The sequence below is a fragment of the Gobio gobio genome, assembly GCF_949357685.1.
Source record: "Gobio gobio genome assembly, chromosome: 23".
Taxonomy (NCBI): Eukaryota; Metazoa; Chordata; class Actinopteri; order Cypriniformes; family Gobionidae; genus Gobio; species Gobio gobio.
In genome coordinates this window covers 26029370-26055554 of record NC_137119.1, presented here as the reverse complement: position 1 = coordinate 26055554, position 26185 = coordinate 26029370, and the positions used below count along the sequence as shown (strand labels likewise).

Below are 26185 nucleotides of genomic sequence, written 5' to 3'. Positions count from 1 at the left end.
CCCACATACACTACGGTGTAACCAACAATTTACAATAATTGTCATCAAAACTTTAGCCATAGTTTCCATCAGAACATCCCTCCAGAGTACACCGTTATATTGACAATATGACTAAGCAATTTGACTGTCTTATTCATACACAATGACACAAGGACTTGTCATTCTGATGGCACTGACATGTTCATTGACACAGATATTTACTTTTGAGAGATGAACTAAGGATTTTGAGCAAGAGACTGGCTTTTGCAGGTAATCCATGGTGTTTTGCTATTTGTACGAATTGTTTTGAGAAATGCACTTGCTGTTTTGCAAATGTCAAGGATGATTCGAGAAATGTACCAAAGCGACTGAGAAAAACTGTAAAAAAAAGAAGAAGAAGAAACAAAAAAAGACCCAGGTTTCTTATAAAAAGTGGACATGGCAACACGTTTCGTTACACAAACTGGCAACATCGAGAACCACACATGCGCTTCGCACACGATGTCCTCTGCCAGTGCACATGCGCAGTATCACTATACCGGCGGAGGCTGAACAGTAGCAGCTTAAACGACGCAGGGATAAACGAGACATTTTTGACAGGTCAGTGCGCCAATTTGGATTGTTTTTGTGTGAATGGTTTTATTACACCTATATGATGATAAACTCAAAAGATAAAAGTGTTAAAACACAAATATAAAGCAGCAGTCGGACAACCTTATTGGGTGGGTTAGCAGGGGAGCTAACAGAGGCTGCTGCGCAGATCTGGGAGGGAGAGGCGAGTCTGGCGTTAAGACGATATTAGCAACAAACATGCTCTTCAATCGATGATCACTACCTCGTGAGGACCTAAAATGACATTTTATTGACTTGAATCGACCGTCTCCGCTTCATAGACTCTATGTACGGTTGGATTGGTGTGTTTGGCAGGGTGTTTTAGGTGGAGATGGTTGGATCAGTCGATCCCCTTCACTGCGGGCTGAAGCGCCACTGCCCATGAGAAGCTCTGTTCCAATCTGGCTTTGTTTCTTATCTTATTTCTAGTCATGTAAGGCAAAACTCCACAGTTCAATATTGTAAAAATGTTAAATAATAGATATCACCATACTTCCCCAGTTGGTTAACCATTGCATGTTAAGTCAATTGCTTTGTATTTCTGACTTGTCTGAAATATTAGGTTTAAAAAAATGCAAAATATAAATATTAAATACGCAGTAGAGGTAGTCTAATTAAATATGCGCTAATTTGCATGCATTTTCAGAACAGGAATATGAACACTGGATAAAGCCAGTTTTTCATTTTGTTGACATGTTATTTGAATTTCTTATCACTCCGTAAATCAGATAATACAGTCAGGAAAAACAGCCAGGGAAAAAAGGATTAACATATTATATAATACAATAAAGGCGAATGATTTAACAAACCCCTCTTTAAAAACCTATAAATAGGAATAAAAGTGTGCACTTGCTACTTAAGTGGAGATTTCTTGCTCATTTTGAGAAAATAGCCTTTAAAGATATGTAATTGAAATCTGCAGCTGCAAATGGATAAAATGTAAACATAAAACAAAATTTTGCCTGTTTTCTTTCCACTAGTCTGAGAGAAGACTAGTTATGGAAGCAAAAAAGATGTTGCTACTTCTGTTTCATGGCGACTTTAAAGGGATAGTTCACCCAAAAATGAAAATTCTGTCATCATTTACTAGGGAAAAAATTCTATGGTAGTCAATGGTTGCTCTATCTGCTTGGTTACAAACATTCTTCAAAATATCTTCTTTTGTGTTCAGCAGAACAAAGAAACTCATACAGGTTTGGAACAACTTGAGGGTGAGTAAATGATGACAGAATTTAAATTTTTGGGTGAACTATCCCTTTAAGTTATGGTTTTGGAGCCTTTATCTTCTTGATTTTATTTGCAAGTGGCTTGTTCATGCGACACATAAAATATTATTGACACAACTTGTTTGCTGGTTAAACCCAACATTAAAATGACTGACAGGCTCAGGGACCTTTGAGTATGTCACAGCCCTGACTGCATTAATATTCTGTATTTTTGCCGCTGTCAGATTAGTTATGTTACAAACGGTGGATGTGAATGCTTATCTGGCTTTGTGATTGGTGTACTTGTCCACAGCTGATGGAAACAAGTGACATTAAATGATCTTTTGAAGAGGTCTGTCAAAGCCTGACATCTAGCTGAGATCAAGCAACTATGTTAATGAGTCTTGGTTATTCCTCTTGTGCTCATCTTGCTTTGTTTGTGTCTTTTCAGCAGGCAACATCATGAGTCAGGGGAAGGACAATGCACGTCTCAAAAGCTATAAAAACAAATCACTTAACACAGATGAGATGAGGAGGAGGAGGGAGGAAGAAGGCCTGCAACTTCGCAAACAAAAGAAAGATGAACAAGTAAGAGAATGGGAGATATGAGAGTGTGAATCTTTAAGTTATTCTGTTTAAAGGAAAGTATATACAAGACCTGCCTTTGAATAACAACATGGACTGAGAGCGTTTTGGGACAGTTAACGAAACTGTCACTTGCTCTGCTGCGTCAAAGTCCCTTTAAAGGCGGCATGAAATCAAATTTTACAATTTGTATTTTTATATTAATATTGTAGTGTTTACTATAACTGATTTATCTGTTCACTTCATTATTTTTTAAAAAATTCATTTACCTTTATAATCTTTAATCAAATATGTTAACTTTCCCTCCCCCATGAAACGACCTCTCTTCTCCCCCGGTCATGTGTTATGGCGCGAGGGCGGGGTTATCGCCCCGTCTCGTTTCTGCACCTCCTCTCAGAAACCTGTCACTGATCGTGGTTAGGTGCATTTTTCTCGGTATACACAATACCTTCTTCAAGAAGGACTTGAGGCAAAAAGAGAGAAATATATGAGAAATAAAAGCTTTTTTTTAATGTAAAAATTACTCAATATAGTCGGACGAACAGCTTATCGTGACGACTCGCACTGAGGAATGCAGCGTGTGAACGCGCTTACGGCGCGCCCCCTTTATAAGGGAGAGCTGAGAAAAAAGCTTTACAGAAATAAAGCCATAAAAGGCTTAAAATAAGTAAAATCTGTATCATAAACCAGCGAAAAGTGAGGAAATATGCTCAGTAACATTATGTAGAAAAGATTTAGAAAGAAAATACATTTATTTTAGAGATAGATTGAGTTTTTCTCCACAACTGAGTGCAAACTTCAAATCTGCCTCCATTTTGTTAGCAACGCCCAACTTCCAACGATCCAATCAATTCCCGAAGGACGAAATCAAGCCTCGCCCTACATTTTTTCTAATTTCAGAAGCCGTTTCACTCGGATATACGTCACAATAAGGAGAAAAAGACGATCTCAACTTCCGTTTCATGCCGACTTTAAAGACAAGTCATTTCACTCGGCGGCCATCTTTGAAATGCCTCTCGGCCGTGCAAGTGCAGCTCCTGTCTCTTTGAATGGGGAAACATCAAATTCTCCAAAACTGTTTGCCACGCTTACGATTAAATTCCATATTTGAAATCACCAATGAAATCTGACAACAACTGTCTCATAAATTTGGTTTCTAAATGCTCAAATCAACGTGCACTGCCTGTTTCTATAGCAACCGGATCTTCTAACGGCAGCTGCAGTGACGCGATTACTTTACTAATCAATGATCGCTCTTTCATTTAGAAAGCGGGGCTTATTTGCAATATTGGGCGTTGCGCTTTCTCCCATTCATAAATAATCGGAGAGCACCGTCTTCCTATATATAAAGTCTTTGGCTGCGTTCAGTAAATCTTACATTCATTGATCTTTTACATGTGTTTTTGTCTTTTAAACGTACACATTTGTTTCGTTATAGTCGGGAATTGTTGTTTGAGATTGAGCTGATTGTGACAAAGTCTAGTTACTTAACATAAATGTGATCATGTGAATTTGTCAAAGTTGCAAGAAAAATTTGGTATCATCAGTTAGAATCAGTGAAAAATGATTAACCAACAATATTTTGCCATCATTTTCTAGCCAAAGTGTTTATGAATTTATAGTTGAAGGGGTTAGATTATAGACAAATAATTTACAGATGCAAATTGAAAACCTAAAATATAATGACAAATATAAATATTTTTCTAGCAAATAAAAATATGTTACTGACTGTGTAGTGTATATCAGTGGCGTGCGGTCCATATAAGCTGCGAATGCTCTGCATACCCAAGCCATTTGTGGACTTGCTGATTAGTGTCAACACCTATAAATTCCCTTGATGAAGTGTACCATAAAGCTTACATGATATTATAAAATGTTAGTAATACATATGTAACTTTGCCAAACGACGGTAATTTTCTTCAAATCTGTAGTTCCGTGTATGCAGATCCACAGCAGCTTTAGCGTCTACGCTCTGTTGTTATGTGTCGGCATCACTGTCCGGTGTTCTCATTGGTTCGCTGGCAGAGGTGGAAAGGGTAACAAAATATTCTACTCAAGTATTCCTTCAATGACATTTTACTTGAAGTACAAGTAAAAGTACCGGTCTAAAAATTTACTCAAGTAAAATGAGCTGGGTAAGCTGTAAGCGGATCGCTCGCCCAAGAGGAAAATGTGCTGTTATTGCCAGATCTCGATCACCGAAAATCACATTGTGTTTGATACAAAACTAAATAGACTGAATCAAGTGAAAAAAGTCATGAAGTCATAACTATTTTCATAGTATTTTATTTTCTCCATAGGGAAATTTATTTTTTAACAAAAAACTGTTAACTATTAAAGACAGACCTAGTGTAAGCAGACCTGTAACTAACAAACACAGACTACGATTAACAGCCTCAGATAAAGTCATCAATTTGCATTTTCAACCTATTTTAAAAAAATAATAATATTGAAAAATATTGGCAGGACAAGTAAAATCTGAACTACTGTGCCGGCTGCAAAATCCAAAAGATTGATGTTTTATGATTTGTACAATGTTGGTGTGTCAGACTGGTGGGAACACTCAAACAAATGTGTAATGTTTTAAAAGCTTGGAGCAAATATGCCTACAAATGGCTTACTTCTAGTTGATTCTTCAGGGGAATATTTTGGAACGTTTAAAAAAAGAAATCCCCACTTCCCTCTCCAAAAGAAAGAAATGCAACATTAGGACATGTTGGTATTTTTATTGAGCACAGTGAGCTGAGAGTTTGTGTTTTCTTACAGCTGTTCAAGCGCAGAAATGTGGCCACAGTGGAGGAGGATGGAACACTGGAGGATGATGGGATGTCAGACAGTGGATACCTGGAATCACAGGCCAACAATATGGACCAAATCACAGTGAGAAAGTTAAAAAAATAATGATTCATAGTCTTTACTTACTGATGGAAAAAATGTATTGATTCTGTCTTCCTTCTTCATAGGGAAGTGTTATTTCTGAGGACATGATTCAGATGATCTTCTCCAGCTCCCCAGAACAACAGCTCATAGGAACACAGCGCTTCAGAAAACTCTTATCTAAAGGTGAAAGACTCCAAAGACTGAAATTCTGGCATTTACATAATCATACTTATGATAAAAGGATGCTAATTCCATCTTTTGTAATCCTCCATTAGAGCCAAATCCCCCTATTGATGAGGTCATTGCCACCCTTGGTGTTGTGGACCGATTTGTTGAGTTCCTGAAAAGAAGAGAGAACTGCACGCTACAGGTGAGCCTAATAAACTGTTTCTGGATCATAGTAAAATTAGGGATTTGAGAGACTAGTCAACTAAACAATACTGCTGCGGCTAATTGACATGTTCATTTTTAGGTTTACACATTTATGTTTTGCTTTATCTTTTTTAATAAAGGCTACATTCAAATGAATGTCATGTTAATGTAAAATGGTAATTATTTTGAAAAGTGTATATCTGCAGCGGAAATCAAAATCCTTTAATTTGACCTCAGACCTTGCATGTTGTAAGGGGAGTATTTTGACTTTGTGTATCGGTTATGTCAAACTGGCATATAACAATTAAGCTTGTTTATAGGCTTGTTATACTTATACTTCCATTTATGAGGGACAATACCGGTATGAAATTTTATAGGGGAACCATGAATAAAACTGTCTTGACAACAACAGATCCTATATCAGTATCCTAATGAATACAATACCCATAAAGTGGAAAGGAAGCAGTCAGTCAGGTTAACATTATTTAGTAAATGGATTTCCAATCTAATCAAAAATCATATAACAAACACAATAAATGTAACAATTTAAAATAAAAAAAAGATGGCTAACACTTTAGTTTAGGGTCCAATTCTCACTATTAACTAGTTCCCTATTAGTATGAATATTACTAGGATATTGGCTGTTTATTAGTAATTATAAAGCACATAATCCCTATATGTGGGGCACTGTTTTATCATTACATACATTTGAGTGTTTTGAAAGTTATGTTATAATGCTACTCTGCTCAGCTGCCACTATGAGACACCTGTTGCCCACTGCAGTACGCTAGATCAATATTAGGCATGGTAAAACATGGTACTCGCGCTAAATCAAAAATCAAGACTAACCGTGTTGAGCTCTATAACAATCATTCGTTTTCTGTGGATGACAAAATATATCACATTGTTCTAGTGGCTTTTAGATATTTTAATCAAAACATCTTACATATTGTGCCTTTAACCACTACCTTAACCTTACTGACTATTAATAAGCAGTAATTAGGAGTTTATTGAGGAAGTTAGTAGTAAGATATTGGACTCAAAAATGGTCTTTTTATAGCTTTTGTAGCAAGGGCGCCGCCATCTTGCAGTACTACAACCTGTGACATCACAGGGTTGGTTGGCTCCATTGGATTAGTGAAGAATATTATAGTTTTGATTCTGGTCTTTGTGTGCTTAGTTGCAGAAACGAACTGTTCATTTAGGAATTCTGTTAATAATATTGAGTTTGTTACTTACAGTTGATTCGGTTAATTAAAAAAATAAAAATAATTGGCTAATGTTTATTAAAGGTAGGGTAAACAGTTTTATAAACACTTTTGTTAAAGTGGTTGAAACTCTCTTCACATCCTGTTAGTAATCAATAATAGAAGTAGTCTAAATATTAAAACGTACATATATTATCAGTGGAAGTCTCAGGACCAAATTTTTTTTCGTCCAATCATTGCATTTGCATGATGTCCTACCTGTCTGTCAACATATGTATTTCTATACCCTGCTCGCGCAGACATCACGCTTCATCAGCGCGTTCCCTAAGGCTATGCAGAGTTGTAGACAGACAGTCACCGAGCGCCACAACAAACAGCAGCCGACCGCCTTTTAAAGTTCCTCCTGAACCAGCTTATGCGGTGTTCATGCCTTGTCATAACTGTAATTACGAGATGGCAACCTGTGACGTTCTACACAGAGCTGTTCACATCCTCAGACTTGGATTAATGTGTTTCTGTCAACACTATCAATACTGAAATGTACCGCCTGACTGCTGCAGATTCAAGTAAAAGCTCTAAGTTGTTAACGTTCATTATTATTGTAATGTTATGTGCTTTGAGACAAGTGGTAATTTAACTCCGTCTCTCGTGACGCTTTGCAGACTCTGCTGTGTGCGTTCATGTGTTTTGAAGTCATGTGGCTTTGGAGATGCTCTGAAGGGAGGGTGGGATCTCATGCTTTCAATGCTAACTTGCTATTGCTAGCCTCTCGCAATTGCCCACCCTACCTTTAGGTTAATGCTGTATCATAATGCAAAACAAGCACAGCATATGACCTATTTTTTTTTAGCAGCATTCAGTTTGGGATTTGACCGGTTGATTTATAGATTTAAGTAGCCCCTCAAATGCATCGCTTATTATGTCTCCTGGGGGTTTCTTAGACTAGTAGACTAGTCGTTTACAAAATTTCCATTATGGAAATTAGTTGTGGTGCACGTCCCTAATTAAAACGAACTATGCAGTGTCGTGCCAGAAGAACCGCTTGCCAGTCTTAGGCCCCAAGTCACAGCAGTGAGTCATCCGGCATGAATCTCTCCCAGCACACGCTCACATTATTGGAATGTGTATATTCTGCGAGTCTCACCGGTATCTTTATTTAATCCTCTTGGCTTTCGAATGGTGCGTTAGTGAATGTTTTTCTGCAGTATTGTGACAGACGTCCTGTTTTTGCAGTTTGAAGCAGCGTGGGTTCTGACTAACATCGCCTCAGGAACATCCCACCAGACGCGTGTGGTCATCCAGGCTGGGGCAGTGCCCATTTTCATTGAGATGCTCAGCTCTGATTTTGAGGATGTACAAGAACAGGTAAGAATCTGTACATATTTACAATGAAGGGGCTAGTAAAATAGGACTAGTATTTAATTTTGATGTAACTTTGTTGAATTATATGTGATTGAAACTGTCTTTGTTGCAGGCGGTGTGGGCTTTAGGCAATATTGCGGGGGACAGCACTGAGTGCAGAGATTATGTTCTGGACTGCAATATTCTACCCTCTCTAGTACAGTAAGTCATACAAACATTCATTTTAGAACAACCATACTGTTGAATGATGTATCATTATGGTTCTAATAGTGCAGGTTTCATTGCAGGTTATTGGCTAAACAAAATCGTCTGACTATGATGAGGAATGCAGTTTGGGCTCTGTCTAACTTGTGCAGAGGGAAAAACCCACCCCCAGATTTTGCCAAGGTAAAATCATCTTCTATTTCCTTAAATTGTATAGTGCTTTAAAAATATATATTATTGTTATTTTTTAAAACATATATAATGGACACTGTTAAATTTAATCTCAAAATGAATATCCATTGTTTTCATACTGTATATTATAATGTTATGATTCTGTGAATGTTGTATCACAAAATATACTTTTCCAACATTGATAATAATAACAAATGTTCCTTGAGCATCAAATCAGCATATTAGAATTATTTTTGGATCATGTGACGATGAAGACTGGAGTAAATGAAAATTCTGCAATGCATTGAATTAAGCTTTTGACTAAAAGCACATACATTATTAATAGTCAGAAGCCTGTATTTATAGTTGGTGCGGTTGATTCCTTATATGATTAATTGCTGTTGTTCTACAAAACACTCCCGTGTCACTTTCAATGAAAGCATCTGCCAAATGAGTAAATGTAAATGAGCAGAGCATAATAGATGAAAAGAGCCTAAATGACAAACAAGCACGTAAAAACAACAATTAAAAATAAAAAAGGTTTCCATTTTATTTCAGCAGCCACTAAACATTACGGTGATGTCATGTGGGTGTGTCATCATGGTCATGTTTGCTCAAGCTAGAACAAGTTATTAATAATTATGCGTAATTAAATTACTTAAGTTAATGTTGATTTATAATTTTATAACATTTTTCATTTATTTTCTTTTATGATACATTGACGTGGATTAATGTATTACGAACAAAAATGAACTAACATTTTAATCAAATATAAATCAATATTATCTTAGTAATTGAGTATCACATGAGTATACACACCTTTAAACTTAAGGTGAGATCTAAGTTGTATTTGTCTTTTAATGCAGGTGTCACCGTGTCTCAGCGTTCTGTCCTGGCTGCTCTTTGTGAACGATACTGACATTCTGGCCGATGCATGCTGGGCTCTTTCTTATCTGTCCGACGGTCCCAATGAAAAGATCCAGGCTGTTATTGACTCAGGAGTCTGTCGCAGACTAGTGGAGCTGCTGCTGTAAGACATAAAAAAAGAATATAAGAATAGTAAATAGCTTAGGTCAGTGGTTCTCAACCTTTGCGATTCAAAGGCCCTCCATTGTCGACTTGACCTTTCCAGTCTTTTGTGATTTACTGGATAAGGATTATGGATTTTTTTTTACTCAATTTCTACAGAATAAAATATTTTAGAGCTGGGCATAACCATAGCAATGTATATTTATTATAATAATGTTGGAGTTATAAGATTTCATTAATTTTCATGAATTTTCCACACTTTGAAAATTAGGCTACCTCATTTACAGTATCCAGGTTTCCAAGACAATTGGTTCTTTAAAAAAAATTTGAAATATGAAAATGTTTTTTTAGTTGTTGTTTTAGCTGATATGAATGATGTTTTGTATTATTTTAATTCATCAAGTCATTTTGAGGTCCCCTGGAAGTTTACATTGGGCCCCAGCCCCTCCGGGTTGAGAACCACCGGCTTAGGCTTTTAAGACGGCTTCTCTTCTTTTTTCTCTTTTTTTGGCAATACTTAAAATTCTTTGAGTAACTGTTTTCTGAGGTCTTGTTCTCATGTGTTTCAGACATGCAGAATATAAGGTGGTGTCCCCTGCTCTAAGAGCCGTGGGGAACATAGTCACAGGAGACGACCTACAGACTCAGGTGAAATAATTGCGCTTTTTTTTTAGATGTCCTCTGCTTAATAGTGTGTGATAGTGACGTCAAATGATGTCAATATTTTCTGGTATTTTGTTGATAATAATAAGACAATATTTTGCTGTGTTTTTGTGCTGGAACCTTAGCTGATTCCTAGGAGCATTTTTACCTTTATTTGTGCAGTTATTTCTAACTTCATTAGATGTATGCATCATCAAATTCTTATACAACCCCAAATCAGAAAAAGTTGGGACAGTATGGAAAACACACAAAAAAAAGAAGTGACTTCTAAATTTACTTTGACTTGGATTTCATTGCAGACAATATGAACAAAAAATATTTCATGTTTTGTCTGGTCAACTTCATGTCATTTGTAAATATGCATCCTTTCCTGTCATTCAGACCTGCAACACATTTCAAAAAAAGTTGGGACAGTAAAGCATTTACCACTTTGTAATGTTGCCATTCCTTTTCACAACACTTAAAAGACGTTTAGGGACTGAAGACACCCAGTGATGAAGTGTTTCAGGTGTAATTTTGTCCCATTCTTCCTGCAAACAAGTCTTAAGGTGGGCAACAGTACGGGGTCTTCGTTGTCACATTTTGCGCTTCAAAATGCGCCACACATTCTCTATTGGAGACAGGTCGGGACTGCAGGCAGGACAGTCAAGTACCCGTACCCTCTTCCTCCGCAGCCAGGACTTTGTAATGTGTGCAGAATGTGGTTTTGCATTGTCTTGTTGAAATATGCATGGACGTCCCTGGAAAAGATGTCTTCTTGAAGGCAGCATATTATGCTCCAAAATCTCTATGTACTTTTCAGCATTAATCACAGAAGTGCAAGCTACCTTTGCCAAGGGCACTGACACAACCCCATACCATGACAGACCCTGGCTTTTGGACTTGTTGCTGGTAACAGTCTGGGTGATCCTTTTCTTCTTTGGTCCGGAGCACACGGCGTCCATTCCTCCCAAAAAATACTTCAAATACTGATTCATCTGACCACAGTACACGTTTCCACTGTGTGATGGTCCATCCCAGATGCCTCCGAGCCCAGAGAAGTCGACGGCGCTTCTGGACACTGTTAACATAGGACTTCCTTTTGGCACAGTACAGTTTTAACTGGCATTTGTGGATGTAACTACGTATTGTGGTACTTGACAAAGGTTTGCCAAAGTAGTCCTGAGCCCATGTGGTGATATCCCTTATAGATGAATGACGATTCTTGATGCAGTGCCGCCTGAGGGATCGGAGATCACCGTTGTTCAGCTTAGGCTTGCGCCCTTGTCCTTTACGCACTGAAATTCCTCCAGATTCCTTGAATCTTTTAATTATGTTATGCACTGTTGAATGTGAAATATCCAAATCTCTTCCTATCTTTCTTTGAGGAACATTGTTTTTAAACATTTCAATAATTTTCTCACGTATTTGTTGGCAAACTGGCGATCCTCGGCCCATCTTTGCTCCTAAAGTATTAGACCTTTCTTGGATGCTGCTTTTGTACCAAATCATAATTACAATCACCTGTTGACATCACCTGTTTCAAATCACATCATTATTTAACCATTTTACCTCATTACTAGCCCTAAATTGCTCCTGTCCCAACTTTTTTTGAAATGTGTTGCAGGTCTGAATGACAGGAAAGGATGCATATTTACAAATGACATGAAGTTGACCAGACAAAACATAAAATATTTTGTGTTCATATTGTCTGCAATGAAATACAAGTCAAAGTAAATTTAGAAAATACTTTTTTTTTTTTTTTTTTTGCGTTTTCCATACTGTCCCAACTTTTTCTGATTTGGGGTTGTATTTAATCAATAAATTAATTTAGAGTAATAAGACGCTATAGGCTTTTACCAATCAAATTAAATCAGTATCAACAAATCCATGTTTGCACTGCAGAATAGCACAAAAGCTCCATCTAAAGCATTTGAATGTCTTTACATTGCAGTTACAATTGCATAAATAATGCTATGCAATTAATGTTATGTAATGTATTATTATTTTAGAATATTGAAATATGACTTAAAAAAATGTAATTCAATATTTTAAATATGAAGCTAAAATTAAGTAATTTGAGTAATTTCTTCAACCGATTCATTCAGGAATGAAGCAAGTGACGCCTTTTATGAATTTGTTCAAAAACGCTGATTTACTCAGGAACTAATCTCCACCGTGTGTTGCTCGGAGACTCACAACAATTTCCCTGTGGCTTTAAACATGTGCCTTTCTTGTGCGAGACATGAGTGCAACAGTCAAAGTTGCCCGTCTAGAACAGCGGTCGGAAACCTATGATCCTTGACAAAAGTCATGTGGCTCGTCAGGTCTCTCACCCTTTTGCAAATGATCGATTAAAAAAAGACACATCAACAGAGATCCACTCTCTGCAGAAAATGCAGCCAATTACAATTCCTTGTTGTACAGCCTACCGAAATTAATGAAAAGTTTATGATAATAATAATATTGAAGTTGTACATGCCAAAGTGCGTGTTCTTTTCTGTGGTAAACCTACAGCTCCTGCTCTCGGATTCAAGCATCTGCGTGACTTGAGATAATGACGAAAGCCATTTTTAGAACAGCAGCGAAAATGCAAAAGTAGGCTATATAAACTTTAACATATCCTTTTATTGAAACTGGTGCTTTGCTGTGCAAAGAGACATTTTGAAACATTTAACCCATGGAGCTGTGGAGATTTTTTATGTCCTATAATGTCATATTTATGATATGATGACTATACTGTTTGAAGATTTTAATAACGAAACATGAATGAATGAGAACGAAAAGAGCTAGAATGTGTCTTTAGTTGCACATTTAAACAGACAAATAAGCACATGAAAATGCCAAGTCGAGTATTCATGTATACACTGTAGAAGTAAGGACTGTGTGCGTACACAGTAATATAATAATATATTACTTTTTAACTGTGGCTCTTTTGAAAAAATTTAACCAAAAAGGGAAAAAAAATGGCTCTTTGGTCAAAAAAAGTTCCCGACCCCTGGTCTAGAGCATGTTTTCCTTGAAAAGCAGTGCTGAAAATGCATTCTGTGTGAACGGCTTGGGTTACAGGTTTGACGTAACCAGATATATAAGACACAAACTCACACAGGGGCATTTTTTGTCCACATATATTAAATATTGGGGTGTTCTACCTGCGTTCAACTAGGGTACATCATGCAGTGAGAGCATGCACTCTTAAGGTGTTAATGTCAGCTTCGTCATCGTTAAAACGACAATTACAATATAATCGTAGCTGATATTACCTCTGCTGTAATGTTGTAGCTCATACATACTTCGGATGTAACTTGTCATTTTGTTTTCTCATGAACAGGTGATTCTTAACTGTTCTGCCCTGCAAAGTCTTCTTCACCTGCTGAGTAGCCCGAAAGAGTCCATTAAAAAAGAAGCATGTTGGACCATCTCCAATATCACAGCTGGGAATCGTGCACAAATACAGGTACATGCATGTTTAAAAAGTTCAAACTTCAGTTTGAGTGTCTTTTTCTCTCTCACACTCTTCCTTTTGATCTTTGTGACATGTAGATGGTGATGGATGCAGATTTGCTCCCCCCGTTGATAAGTATTCTGCAAGTGGCTGAGTTCCGCACAAGGAAGGAGGCGGCGTGGGCCATCACAAACGCCACATCTGGCGGTTCTGCTGAGCAGATCAGGTGAGATAGATCACTTCTTAAACCTGGTCTTAACTGTCATTTGTGATCAGATCACTTCCTGCATCAGCAACCAAGATGGCTATGTATTCTAATGCTTTGATCTTCTCTTTAGGCATCTTGTTGAGCTTGGTTGCATCAAGCCCTTATGTGACCTCCTGACGCTGATGGATTCAAAGATCGTACAGGTGGCCCTAAATGGCTTGGAGAACATCCTACGACTGGGTGAGCTGGAGGCTAAACGAGGAGGAGGAATCAACCCCTACTGCGCGCTCATTGAGGAGGCATATGGTATGTTAGCCGTCACACTTTGGATGTGATTTTATTTATATGGATTTCCATATATTCTCACCTGGAAAACTTACCACCTACGTGAAATGTGAAAATCAAGGAAAACAAATGGTCTCTGAGCGGCTCAATTTGTAGTAAATGCTGCTCCACACTAACATCTCTGCAAGCACTGTGAGTTTGGGTTGCTTATAACCTGGCCAACTATCTTCCTTGATTTGTAATAAGAATCATTTTTTTAAATCTGTTGTCAGCAAAACAGAAGCTTTAACCCCAAAGTATACTTCAGTTTTCACGTATATCTGGCTGCATGCGTCTATTGTACAGGCTTACTTAGCCTGGTCCTACCAGACTCGGGTACATTTCATTTGTACTGAGAGTCTGGTCACTCTCCATTGACAAGCGTTAACTTCCTTGAAGGCGGGTACTCTGTTGAAGTTTCAAACTATCCATAGTTTTCAGTCACGTGACTGTCGCGGAGCCTTGGAGAGCAAAACCGCCATAGAACTACAGCACAAGCCTGTCAAATTTCCATCTTAAAACAAAAATATGTGAACAAGATGCACGTTTTGGGTACTTATGATCCATATACATACAGCACCTGCTGCAGTATTTCAATCACTGAAAATAGCGGGACGTTTTTAAAACGCTTAACGTGAAAAACACTATAGGGTGAGCTGCACCAATAGGGATTAAATTAAGCAAAGTTTAAAGGATTTGTTGATATGGGTTTTATTTTAAATCGAGTCGTTGCACCACTTCATTTTAAACACAGATTAATTACGCAGTAAAACATTATAGAGCTGATCAAGCAGCAGACAGTGAAGTGACGTGTGGCCAAGTATGGTGACCCAAACTTGGAATTTGTGCGCTGCATTTAACCCATCCAAGTGCACACACACAGTAGTGAACACACACACCGTGAACAGCCATATTGCTGCGGCGCCCGGGGAGCAGTTGGGGTTTCGGTGCCTTGCTCAAGTCTCACCTCAGTCGTGGTATTGAGGGTGGAGGAGAGCGCTGGTATTCACTCCCCCCACCGACAATTCCTGCCGGACCTGAGACTCGAACCCGCAACCTTCCAGTTACAAGTCCGACTCTCTAACCATTAGGCCAGACTGACAGTTCACCCAGACGGAGGGTGAACTGACGAAAGGCTAAATCCTTAGTGCAACCCACCCTTAAAGTGCCGTTATGTACTAAAACTGATATTAAAAGATCAAATTCAGTTTACACCTTTTTGATGATGCATACTATATACAGGCGAGTAGATGAGGCAAGAATATGAACGCAACGCGTTTTCTTTATAATGGGTTTCGATGGGGAAAACACCTAACGACAAACCTTGTTTTGCACTGATATTCTGTGTTCGTCTGCTTTCCTCTACAAAGTATGCAACATCAATAAGGTGTATATTGAATTTGGTATTTTAATACCACTGTCTTACCGCATTAATACTGACTACAAACCTGGTAAAAATAACTAGCAGGCAATGGAGGAGAGCCTCGTTTTGCCCTCCAGGTGGGCGTTCCTATAAGCGTGACGACACGTGAAAACTATGAATTGGATCTGCCCAGATCCACTCTGGATCTGCCATAACCAATCGCTAACGTTTGGTCATGACGTACGTCATCTCAAACTAGCACAACATCAACGTCATCGTTCTCAGCCACTGCCTCTGTTGGCTGATTGGACCGGTTAAAATTTGACGGGAGAAAACCAGAGAATATACCGCAATCCCAGACGGAGTACTGAAGGAATATGAAAATTAAGCGGAAGTATGTAGGAGGGCGGAGCCAGGCTACAGGCTTACTAAGCTGATGATTGAAATTGACATCAAGTACTGTACAAGTACTTTGGGCTTTAAGGTTTCCCTGCAGAAATAAATAAATAAAGTTCTTTAGTTTAATGAATATTAGTATTGTAATTTTACTGTGGTTATGTAAAATAAAAATTTTATCAGCATCATTAATAATTAATAAATACATTTTTATTTTATTTTATAGTAATATATTATTACAATAGTAATATATGTTAATTTAATTTGTATAATTCAAATAATTTTCAATAATTTTCAAGAATAATTTGTTGTTGTTGTATCGTCCTATTGAATGGGGAGGGGAAAAAAAAAACTTTTTTTGTCCTTAACTGATCAAATGGCTGTAATTGGTTCTCTGGGGTGGGTCTTCAGATGCTTCATTAAATCCCAACCTTTCAACAATAAATCCTTTTTAATGTGAAGCACAGCTTAATATAGTGTTAATCTTTTCAGGAGGTCAGATTTTCACAAGGAGTTTCATATTTGTTTGTTTGTCAAATTTGATGTTCATATTATTATATAGAAGGTTTGAATGAATTTTGTTTTATTTTTTGTACTTGTAAATATAAATGACAAATACATTTTAATTAACAAAAAAAAAAGCAATCTATAATCAAATTTAAGCTTAATATTTTTCTATTGCTTTCCATCAGGGTTGGACAAACTGGAGTTCCTACAGGGTCATGAGAACCAGGAGATCTACCAAAAGGCTTTTGACCTGATCGAGCGCTACTTCAGCACAGATGATGAAGATCCGGCTCTGGCACCTGCTGTTGACCTCCAGCAGCAGCAGTTCCTTTTCCAGCAGTGTGAGGCTCCCATGGAGGGTTTCCAACTTTAACATTTCCACTCACTCCCTTATTCTCCAAGCAATCCACCCTGTAGGGTGAGAGACGCCCCACTGACCCAACAGAGCGAAGGATTTAACAAATGAACATTTCAATTAGAGTGTGTTATACAAGAGCGTGTGTTGCCGGTCAACCCATTTCCTCCCTCTTGTCCTACTTCCCTGATGTCATTGGCCCGGTCCGGAACGATGGCGACATGCAGAAAATGTGACCAGTAGACTTTTACATGCGACTTAAATATCCCACTTCCTTCATTAAACTTTCATTTAGCCCTTCAAAGCACATGTATCCCATCAGTCCCGATTCAGGAAAACTGCACCCAGCGATGAGTTGATGGAAGCTGGGAAAGCACAGCTTGTGTGACGTGACTGCAATATTGACTTTTCATCTATTGTAAAACACTGGACTGACCGTGTGACTGTGTTTGCATGTCTCCAAAATCCCCCCTCCCTTCCTCCCTCCCAAAAAAAGAAAAATGACGGTCAAGGAAGGACATCTGCTGAAGGCAAGGCACTTTTCCCATTTGACCCAGACAACTTAAAGACGGACCGAGGGGTCCGGGCTTTCTGACTGACAGTGCCAGTCAGATGGTCTTTTGCTTTTTGACACGCATTGAACGTGCATTCCGACAATGACTGAACTGTACAGGGTCCGCCTCTCCTTTTAGGGTTACACACTTGCACCTTTGGAATTCTGGGAGTTGGAGTCTTCCTGCTCACTGAGACTGCTGGACAGACAAAAAGACAGGTCCTGTATCCTGTGCATTAAAACCATTTGATATTTCAAGAGGACAATTTCACACGAGCATCATCATCATCATCAGCACTTTACGTTCAGAACAGACCCTTTGTTTAGACTCGAACCTCTGTAGTCAGTTTTAGGCCCCCGAAGCGCTTCTCAGGATATCAAGGTGAAGAGGAATTGTGCGTATCTGCATTATGGGATGTATTTACAGATAACACTAAGTATTTAAGAGTGCTGAGAAAACTCTACCCCTTCAAAGCTTCCACCATATTTTAACAAGCTGTTGAAAAATGAGCTGAAAGGCTTTAGCTTCCCGACGTTTGTGAGACAAACTTTAATATTAATGTCTAATCATGGTGAATGCACACATTTAGACACAACATATGTGACTAGAACTATATAAGACAAAATACAGAGCAGAAAGTTGTTCAGTACTGTTTGGTTTTCTGTTTTATCTTCTTGTATTTTTGTGAGCGTTAAAATCTCTTAATACCGAAGGTGCCATAATCCTCATTTAAAAAAATGGAGGTGGAACATGACAAACAAATGGACTTTAAAGAAGACTAAAAATGTATCAATAAGTTTAAACATAAAATTTACTGGGTATTAGCTCAAGATATTATTGTTTACTTTGTTTTTCTTATTTCGATGTTGATTCTTCCCGAGATGACCAGCTCTTTGTTCAATACTGCTGTTGTATTGAGATTGTGTAACTGTTCTCTGTTACGCCATTTGCATAAATGCTGTTTCATGAAGCTCAGTGGTCAAGTGATTTAATTAGAAATGTGTGGGTACTCCAGGAGACTCATTCATCATTGCTTCATTCACGAAAGGGCCAGTCATTATACCAGGGATGTGATTTTTCTGCATTTATACGAATTCCCTTGTTTTTTGACCCACGCGGAAAAAACTTGCTTAAATCTGAGGAAAAAGTTATTGGGTTGGTGCCTGGTTGCTGTATGATGAAATCGCGAAATGGCCTTAAACTACAAAATGTTACATTTTCTAATACATTCAATGCATGAATTGGCTTCAACAGGAAAATCCAATATGGATACTGATAAATTTGGCGGCAACTTTATGAATTTTAACATCGCATGGTTAGGAGACTGTGTTGGCTTAGTGCGATCATCAAATCGCAACGGTTGCCTAATTAGGAAAAGCTGTTTACTATAATAGTTGAGTATGATTTACTTATTGATTTGTGTCAATAGTAAACGAGAATGCACTTTCAGCATAGTTTTAATGTATAACTAGTCGTCTATTTTGAAGATATAGCCTACATGTGCATAAACAACGACTAAAGCTGCCAGAAGTTTTTGCCCAATCTTCAAAGACACATTTAAATGATTAAAGCTAGAAGCATATCTTAACTTTAATGTTACTTTAATCATGTAAACTACCTATATACACTGCATGTTATTATGCATATGTGTTTGGGACAGAGGGGAACCCGGTCGCATTTACAGCATATATGCTGCCCATAATAAATAAAAGCACGAGACGTACTGGGGTCGGAGAAGAACACCGGAAAATGTGACCGTCTGTATTTGCAAAACACGCGCCGCTTTTTCGTTTTTAGTCACAGTAAATGCTACTCTGCAAGCTCTGTGTTTGAGTCGCTTATAATTTGTATTTAAGAGCGCAACATACACCAACCATCACCCAAATTCATAATCAGGTTTTCCTTTTAGCTAATGTTTTTCATACTCTCAACCTACTTTTTGACCATGCGCTAATCTTTTTTCTATATAATTTAGGGATACTGTGAGCAAAATGATTAACAAGCCGCTATTATTCTTCTTATTGGTTATTTTAACCAAACCAAAAACAATAATCATCAGCTTTAGGAGACAATGTAGGGATGCACCAATATTAAAATGGTGACCTTGGTGTTGCTAGTGCCACACTATACTGTTTGATGCCATCAAGCTGATAATTAGATTCTTGTCATGCCTGATAAGATTATTCTATTTTGACTGAATAAACACTTAAAATAAATTCATTTAAAAATGGAGCAAATAAATCAGTTTATTAGATGCTACAAATTTAATTTAGGCATTACAACATTATAATGTACAGTATGAAAAAATAATTTAATATTAAATTATCAAATAAAATACTGTTACATTATTCTGAATAGAAAAACATGTATATCTTTACCTTTATGTCATGTTATTGGTGTAATTTTGGCATTATTACTATTTAATATTAGCTACAAAAACAAAAGTGTTCACAACAACAACAGTGGAACATTATTTTATTTTTTCTGAATATATACAGAAATCTCACATCTTTATTTTATACACTACTCTAAAAGTCGTGGAGGAACATTGTACCACCTCCACCAGAGTTCCTATGGGGTGTGGCATTTGTTATTTGAAAATTGGTTGATGAATGATTTGGGAGCTCGAATGGATGCATATCACTGAGCTTTCTCTGCAAGTGCAGCGGCCTCCTTCTCCTTCAGTGCTTCCTCTCTCCACCGAGCCTTCTTCTCCATGTTACGAGAGGTCAAATTGTCATGCCGACTTACCGCCTGTCATAGAAGACATCGGTTAGGATTTGATAGCCATATATTACACAATCCAAGATGGCTTTTCATTTATACGCAGCACACTGTTTGATTACCTGTTTGCCAGAGATAACCGTACCGAGGCACGCCAGGATGGTAAGTGCAATCATGACATAGCAGGCCTTCACACGCACTCTGTTCCTGGCAGCATCAATCATCTCAAAACTGAAAACACAGTATAAGTATAAGCATTAGCATAAAATAGTACCTCCACAAAGATATGTTTAAACAAGTGAAGTCCTACTGTATAATGCTGTGTTTTTACAGAGGAAAACATTGTAAAGATTAGGGCAGGGCATTTCGACAGATTTTCTAATTTGATTCGAATGTTAATACACACACACACACACACACACACACAAAACAGTACCTTTTCTTTTTGAACGAATCATTAAAAAAAAAGTAATAATTCATTTTGGGAATTGAATCGGCCTACACTGTGGCTCCGTCCGGAAACCTAGGCAGCTGGCTCGTTGCCTCGCTGCCTTATCAGACAATGACTTGTAAGACAGCGTTTGTGTATGAAGGCACCTCACGAAACTAATTTCGGACAGACGTTTAATGAGCTACAGCAAAATAGAGCTTTGGTGAAAGCTAACCAAATATTTAATTATAGTAATTTCTTGCTAGAAATTACATTAGAAGTGGAAAATGTTGGTAAAAAAAAAAACGTACATTTACACACAAACTGACCAGCAAACGCAACTTTCGGATGCCAATCTTTTTTCCCAGCTCACCTGTCACAGAATGGAAAGCACAGGATTGTGGGATATCAAAGGCAGTGAAGGATACATATATGCTGCCTTCAAAACTCCATCAGATGAAGGTATCTCAGGAGACAGGAAGTGAAGCTAACATTGGATTTGGACGTGCCTTGATGCCTTCCTACCTTGAAATGTGTCCTCCGAAGGCAGCAGTTTCCAGGTTTTGGTATGTTTTTTGATTCACTAAAAACAACTAGTTCATAAGAATAATTTATTTTTGAATCATGCTTCACTGGTCTCGTATGTTTTGGATTCTCTAAAAAAGAACCCGTCCATGATCCAATTGTTTTTGAATCAAGCTACATTGCTTGCGTGCATGTTTGTTTTTACGAGTAGCTCGCTAAGAACCAGGGGTGCACAACGCACAGGCTTCCATGGGCTGAAGCCCAGGGGCTTACACTGGAGAGGGTCCAAATGGGTGCCCAATAATTATGGGAGTTTGCTAGCCTGACGTCGTCATACTCAGATTCTAGTCAGAATAGGAGTCTGATACTGCTCCTTTGGGCTGTGATTATGGGGCGTGTCAACCGAACCAGGAAAGAAAATGCCTCTGCTGCACTCAATTGACCTATCGGTAAGCCCCGCCCCTCGAATGCAGATGAGCCAATGGGCTCATCGGTTTGTTAGTGTTTATGCTACAAAAATGGTAAAACTCCAGGTATCCTGAGAGTATTTTATGGTTGTGATACTCATATTAAGTTTCGATTAAAGGAGTGTCACAGACTTTATTGTGATTTATCGTCTGATTTGTTTTTATATATATTTTTGATATTTCTGTGAGTTTAGATATGTTTAAGGTCTACATTATCTGTCTCCTATTTTGATGGGTATTTTAGTCTACGGGTAGTGAAAGGGAGAGCTAGCAGTTTATCGGAGTTGTTTTCAGATACAAAGTTTACAGTTTATTAGCACCCCCGAAAATATACGGTCATATGCATATCACAGTGCATACGGTCTGTATATGTTTGTTTCCTGTGAGTGTATTGTATAATTTGCTGTGCATGTTAATGATAATGCAACGGAGAGAGTTTGTGAATGAGACGTTAATGCGCACTTCTGCTTTGTTAGCAAATAGCAAATGCATTTGCGCCCATTTGTGCGCCCATGGGCGTGCTGGTCTGAAAACGAGGTGTGTTCAGGCGCATTGTTGGCGTGTTGCTATTATGAGGCAACTGAAAACGACCAACTGTGCCATTGACCAACAAAAACCTGGTCAATAGACCAGTATTATTTTGTTATTTAAATGGCCTGTTAGTAATATGCGCCTATAGGCGGGTGCACAACGCGCGTACACTGCTTATTACACACACAGAGACGCGAAACAGCACAAAAACAAGGATTCCTCTCTGGAGAAGCGTTCAGTCTTTCCACTCACTAATTCCACCATGTAAATAGCGAATTCGCCATGGTGCAAGCGCAACTGGCTTTTAAAAGGAATCAGAGATAAGACCCTGATTGGTTAATTACACGTTACGCCCAAAACACACCCATGACTCATTAAGAGAATAGGGACAACCCTTAAAGACAATGCGCCATTTTCCCTGTCAATAAAACTAGAAAAAGTGGTTTCCGACACGCTCTAAGTGCACTTGCACCGTGCGCTTTAGACCATGCGCTTAGATCGATAAAATAGGGCCCTTAGTTTTTATAAGTGCAGCAGTGCTTTATGTAACTTTAAATAATTCTGCTGTTCCACAAATGCCACCTACTGGCAAAGAGTGAATTTGCATATTCACCTATATTTGACCCATATTTTTATGCAGCATACACACAGTGTTGTAAATATTAACTGGTGTATCGACAATCTAAATTTCAACATAAATAATTGGTAGGAAGCTAGAAGTGAGTAAGTTCAGCAGAACGATACCAGAACAGTTCACACCAACTACGATATCTATAAAGATAACTATAACATAAAATTCTAATAATTGTTCTAGTTCTATGAGAATAGCAGAGTCAAAACGCCTCTCGGGCATGCAGCTCCTGTCTCTTTGAATGGGGAAACAATAAATTCTCCAAAACTGTCAAACTTATGATTAAATTTCATATTTGAAATCACCAATGAACAACTGTCTCATAAATTTGGTTTCTAAACGCTCGAATCAACGCACGTCTCAGAATACTGCCTGTTTCTACAGCAACCGGAGCGACAGCTGCAGTGACGCGATGACTTTACTAATCAACGATTGGCTCTTTCATTTAGAAGGTGGGGCTTATTTGCCATATTGAGCATTGCACTTTCTCCCATTCATAAATAATCGGAGTGCACCGTCTTCCTATATATAAAGTCTTTGGCTGAGTCCACACCTCAACAGAGGAACGATATTGTTGGAATCAAATTGTTTTTTTTTATTCCCCTGCAGATGAATGTTAAAGCCAATCATGTAAAGAAGCAGATTACATCACTGTAGTGCACACTTATAATAAACAGAGCGCTATCGTCCACTAACTGTATTAGTTATTGTTCTTGGTGTGAACAGGCCTTCATTTTCACAAAGCTCCTGAAAATAGTTGTACACTAAAAAAGATTGATCTTGGGATCAAAAAAATGTATATCACGATTAATTGTTACATTTTTTGTTTTTACCCATCCCTATCAAAAAGCAACTGTATGTATGGAGGGTCACCAAGGACGTGCCTGTTCTGTTTTGCGTCTGACCATCACAAACAGAGCCCACTCTGAACTCCCTCCAGATACCACGAATTACACTAATTACCTGTCATTACACTGGGAGTAAATCTCATTTGGACCTTACAGCAGACAGCTCTTGTGTTCCACCAATAAGCTGGCACATGACCTCATAAACCAACTACACGTTCAGTAGCATGCCTGAAACTGGGGGCCCACTTACGACACAAACTCTGGAATCTGCTCTGCGGTTTTGAATCGCCCGGCCCACATCAGCATCTTCTTATCCCAATCTGTTGGGCGGTAGCCTGGTACTTTAAACCCAAGCCGCTGAGCTAAAGGCAGCAACGAGAGATGAGAAACAAGGTGTTAGTGAGGAGAAGCTGGTCTGTTTGGAAAAAGATAAAATTCCCTCTAGTATAATCTCATCCTTGTAGAACAGCCAGAACAGGAACTCATCTTGCTCTACTACACTGTAATTCCACTTTTGTGTGCTATATGCATGAATGACGTAAGTGCTGTGTCATGGCGAGTGCTGTGTCATGGTATGCCATTACTTCTAATGCAGGCAGGTAGAAGTGAATGGATATTTAGAGTACTGACCCGGTTCTGGGACCTGGTGGGGTGTGGATGCCCCTTCTTGAGGCTTGTTGCACAGTCTTCTTCTCCCCGCGTTCATCACACCTCTCCGCAACTGCCCTATGGAAGGAAAGGGACCATTAAAGGGATATTTCAGTCTGAAATGTAAATTCTGTCATCATCTTTATGACTGTATGACTTTCGTTCCTCAGTGGAACACATAAAGACAATTTTAGCTGAACTGTCCCTTTAAGGCTGCCATGATGATGTATGATGATGTTTATACAACACAAATGTGTTATTTCCTGTTACATTTCCATTGATTATAAGTCCAAAACTTTTTTTGTTTTGTTCCTGAAATGAGGAAAGTAAACTGCCGCATCATTTGAGCAGCCATTTAGGAGCTTTTAAGAATCTGATTTCTAATTTTAACAGCCATTTTAATCATTTTATTTAACATTTCACATTTGTTAGAAATAAACTTACATAAAAACATTACCTTGGCTAAAGTTAAATGTACAAACTATGCTCAAAAATGAGAATATATTTTCTTTCTATATTTACTATATTCAAACTATATTCAGACTCACCATAGCAACTATAGTTTCTGCCAAAACTTCCAATTACAGTAAAACTGTTATTTATTGGGAATTTGGGATCCTCTTCAAACAAGCTTTCATAATCTTTCATGTCATTCTTTTTTTCATTACATACCAAATTACCACAGCTATATAGCATATACACACACACACACACACAATTATATATATATATATATATATATATATATATATATATATATTTTTTTTTTTATTATTATTATTTATTTTTTATGTATTTATCTTCTTGTATATGTATGTATATTTAGGTTATATATATATATATATATATATATATATTATATCTGTTTGTTTTGGTGGCTTCATCAAATACGGTTATCTCCTGTAATATTTTGATATTATTATATACTGTTTATTTGAATATGCTGTGGACAGAGGGGGGACTGGTTGGGGTGGTTGATTGTGTCGAAGAGCTTTAGTATGTGTGAGTGTGTAATTGTTTGATGTTATTTTGAAGACCCCTTCGAAAACGAGATGTTCCATCTCAAGGGGTTATCCTCTATTAAACTGAATCTGAGCTAATAATTTATAATAATTTATTATTATTATTATTTTTTTGTACATTTAGTGTTGTATTTTGTACATTTATTTTGTAAGTGGTATATTTTTGTAAGAGATCAGATAAGAGTGTTTTCGTTTGATGACATACAAAGCAATAACAAGTTACCATGACTGATACTAATAATTATTTGAATAATATTCATAATTTATATATTTTAAGATATTAATATTATATAACGATTTATGAGTAAAACAAGAATTCCGTAATAATTGATGTTTTATTTTGCTGGGAAAATATAATATAGTACATTTCTGTAAGAGAGGTCAGATAGAGTTGTAAAATCCTAACAAGTCAATTCACAAGAGGTGTGACTCTTTTCACGTATTAGATAAAACATCATTTGAAAGTGATGAAACCTATGCAATAACCTTAAATAACCTCATGAATCCAATCATGGCAGAGTCAAAAAAAAATTCAACTACGTCATAACCGTTTATGAGAGTTTATAATCATATGTTCACTGCTTAGCTTTGTGCGGATAATGGATACTAGTTTTTAAGAATGCCCACTGTGCCCAGTGACAACACTTATCACATGCGGCATGAGTCAAATGGAAAATACTGACCTATTAAAGTGCCAAAGGCAGTGCGAGGCCCGCCGATCATGTTGAAGATCATGAGTTCTGAAGAAAAATATAATGAAAGAAAAAGGACAATATTTAATCCATGAAAGCCTGTCAACGTGCCAATGCCAGGTTTAGTTCCTCTACCTGAATGTCAGTTCGAGTACTAGTTCGTAGAAGAGCGCAGCTGTTGAAACACTGAAGGACCCTGGACAGTCAAAACAGCACATATGAGCGCCTGTTGAGGACATACGCATGTCGTAATACGTAATTGTAAA

At 37.8% G+C, this 26185-nt stretch overlaps 2 protein-coding genes across 3 annotated transcripts; one reads left to right on the top strand and one right to left on the bottom strand.

Annotated features, from left to right (window-relative positions):
* Positions 1-464: 464 nt before the first annotated feature.
* Positions 465-18369, top strand: kpna1 (karyopherin alpha 1 (importin alpha 5); the record flags this gene model as incomplete). 2 transcript variants are annotated; one of them, XM_079806017.1, is made up of 15 exons in its annotated part: positions 493-579; positions 1766-1802; positions 2248-2384; positions 5148-5261; positions 5345-5444; positions 5537-5631; positions 8075-8206; positions 8316-8404; positions 8491-8590; positions 9445-9608; positions 10177-10255; positions 13581-13706; positions 13793-13920; positions 14033-14208; positions 16678-18369. In XM_079806017.1, 13 exons carry the CDS (start codon positions 2259-2261, stop codon positions 16863-16865), a joined length of 1617 nt encoding a protein of 538 aa, XP_079662143.1. In that variant the 3' UTR covers positions 16866-18369. The 2 variants fall into 2 exon arrangements, with proteins under 2 accessions (XP_079662142.1, XP_079662143.1); XM_079806016.1 differs by lacking the exon at positions 1766-1802 and having other exon boundaries at positions 465-579.
* Positions 18370-19633: 1264 nt separating this feature from the next.
* fam162a (family with sequence similarity 162 member A) lies at positions 19634-26146 on the bottom strand. Its single transcript, XM_079806018.1, has 6 exons — positions 26055-26146; positions 25911-25967; positions 24188-24283; positions 23808-23919; positions 20248-20356; positions 19634-20155 (listed from the first exon to the last, which is right to left on the bottom strand). Exons 2-6 carry the CDS (start codon positions 25960-25962, stop codon positions 20042-20044), a joined length of 483 nt encoding a protein of 160 aa, XP_079662144.1. The 5' UTR covers positions 25963-25967; positions 26055-26146; the 3' UTR covers positions 19634-20041.
* Positions 26147-26185: the final 39 nt, after the last annotated feature.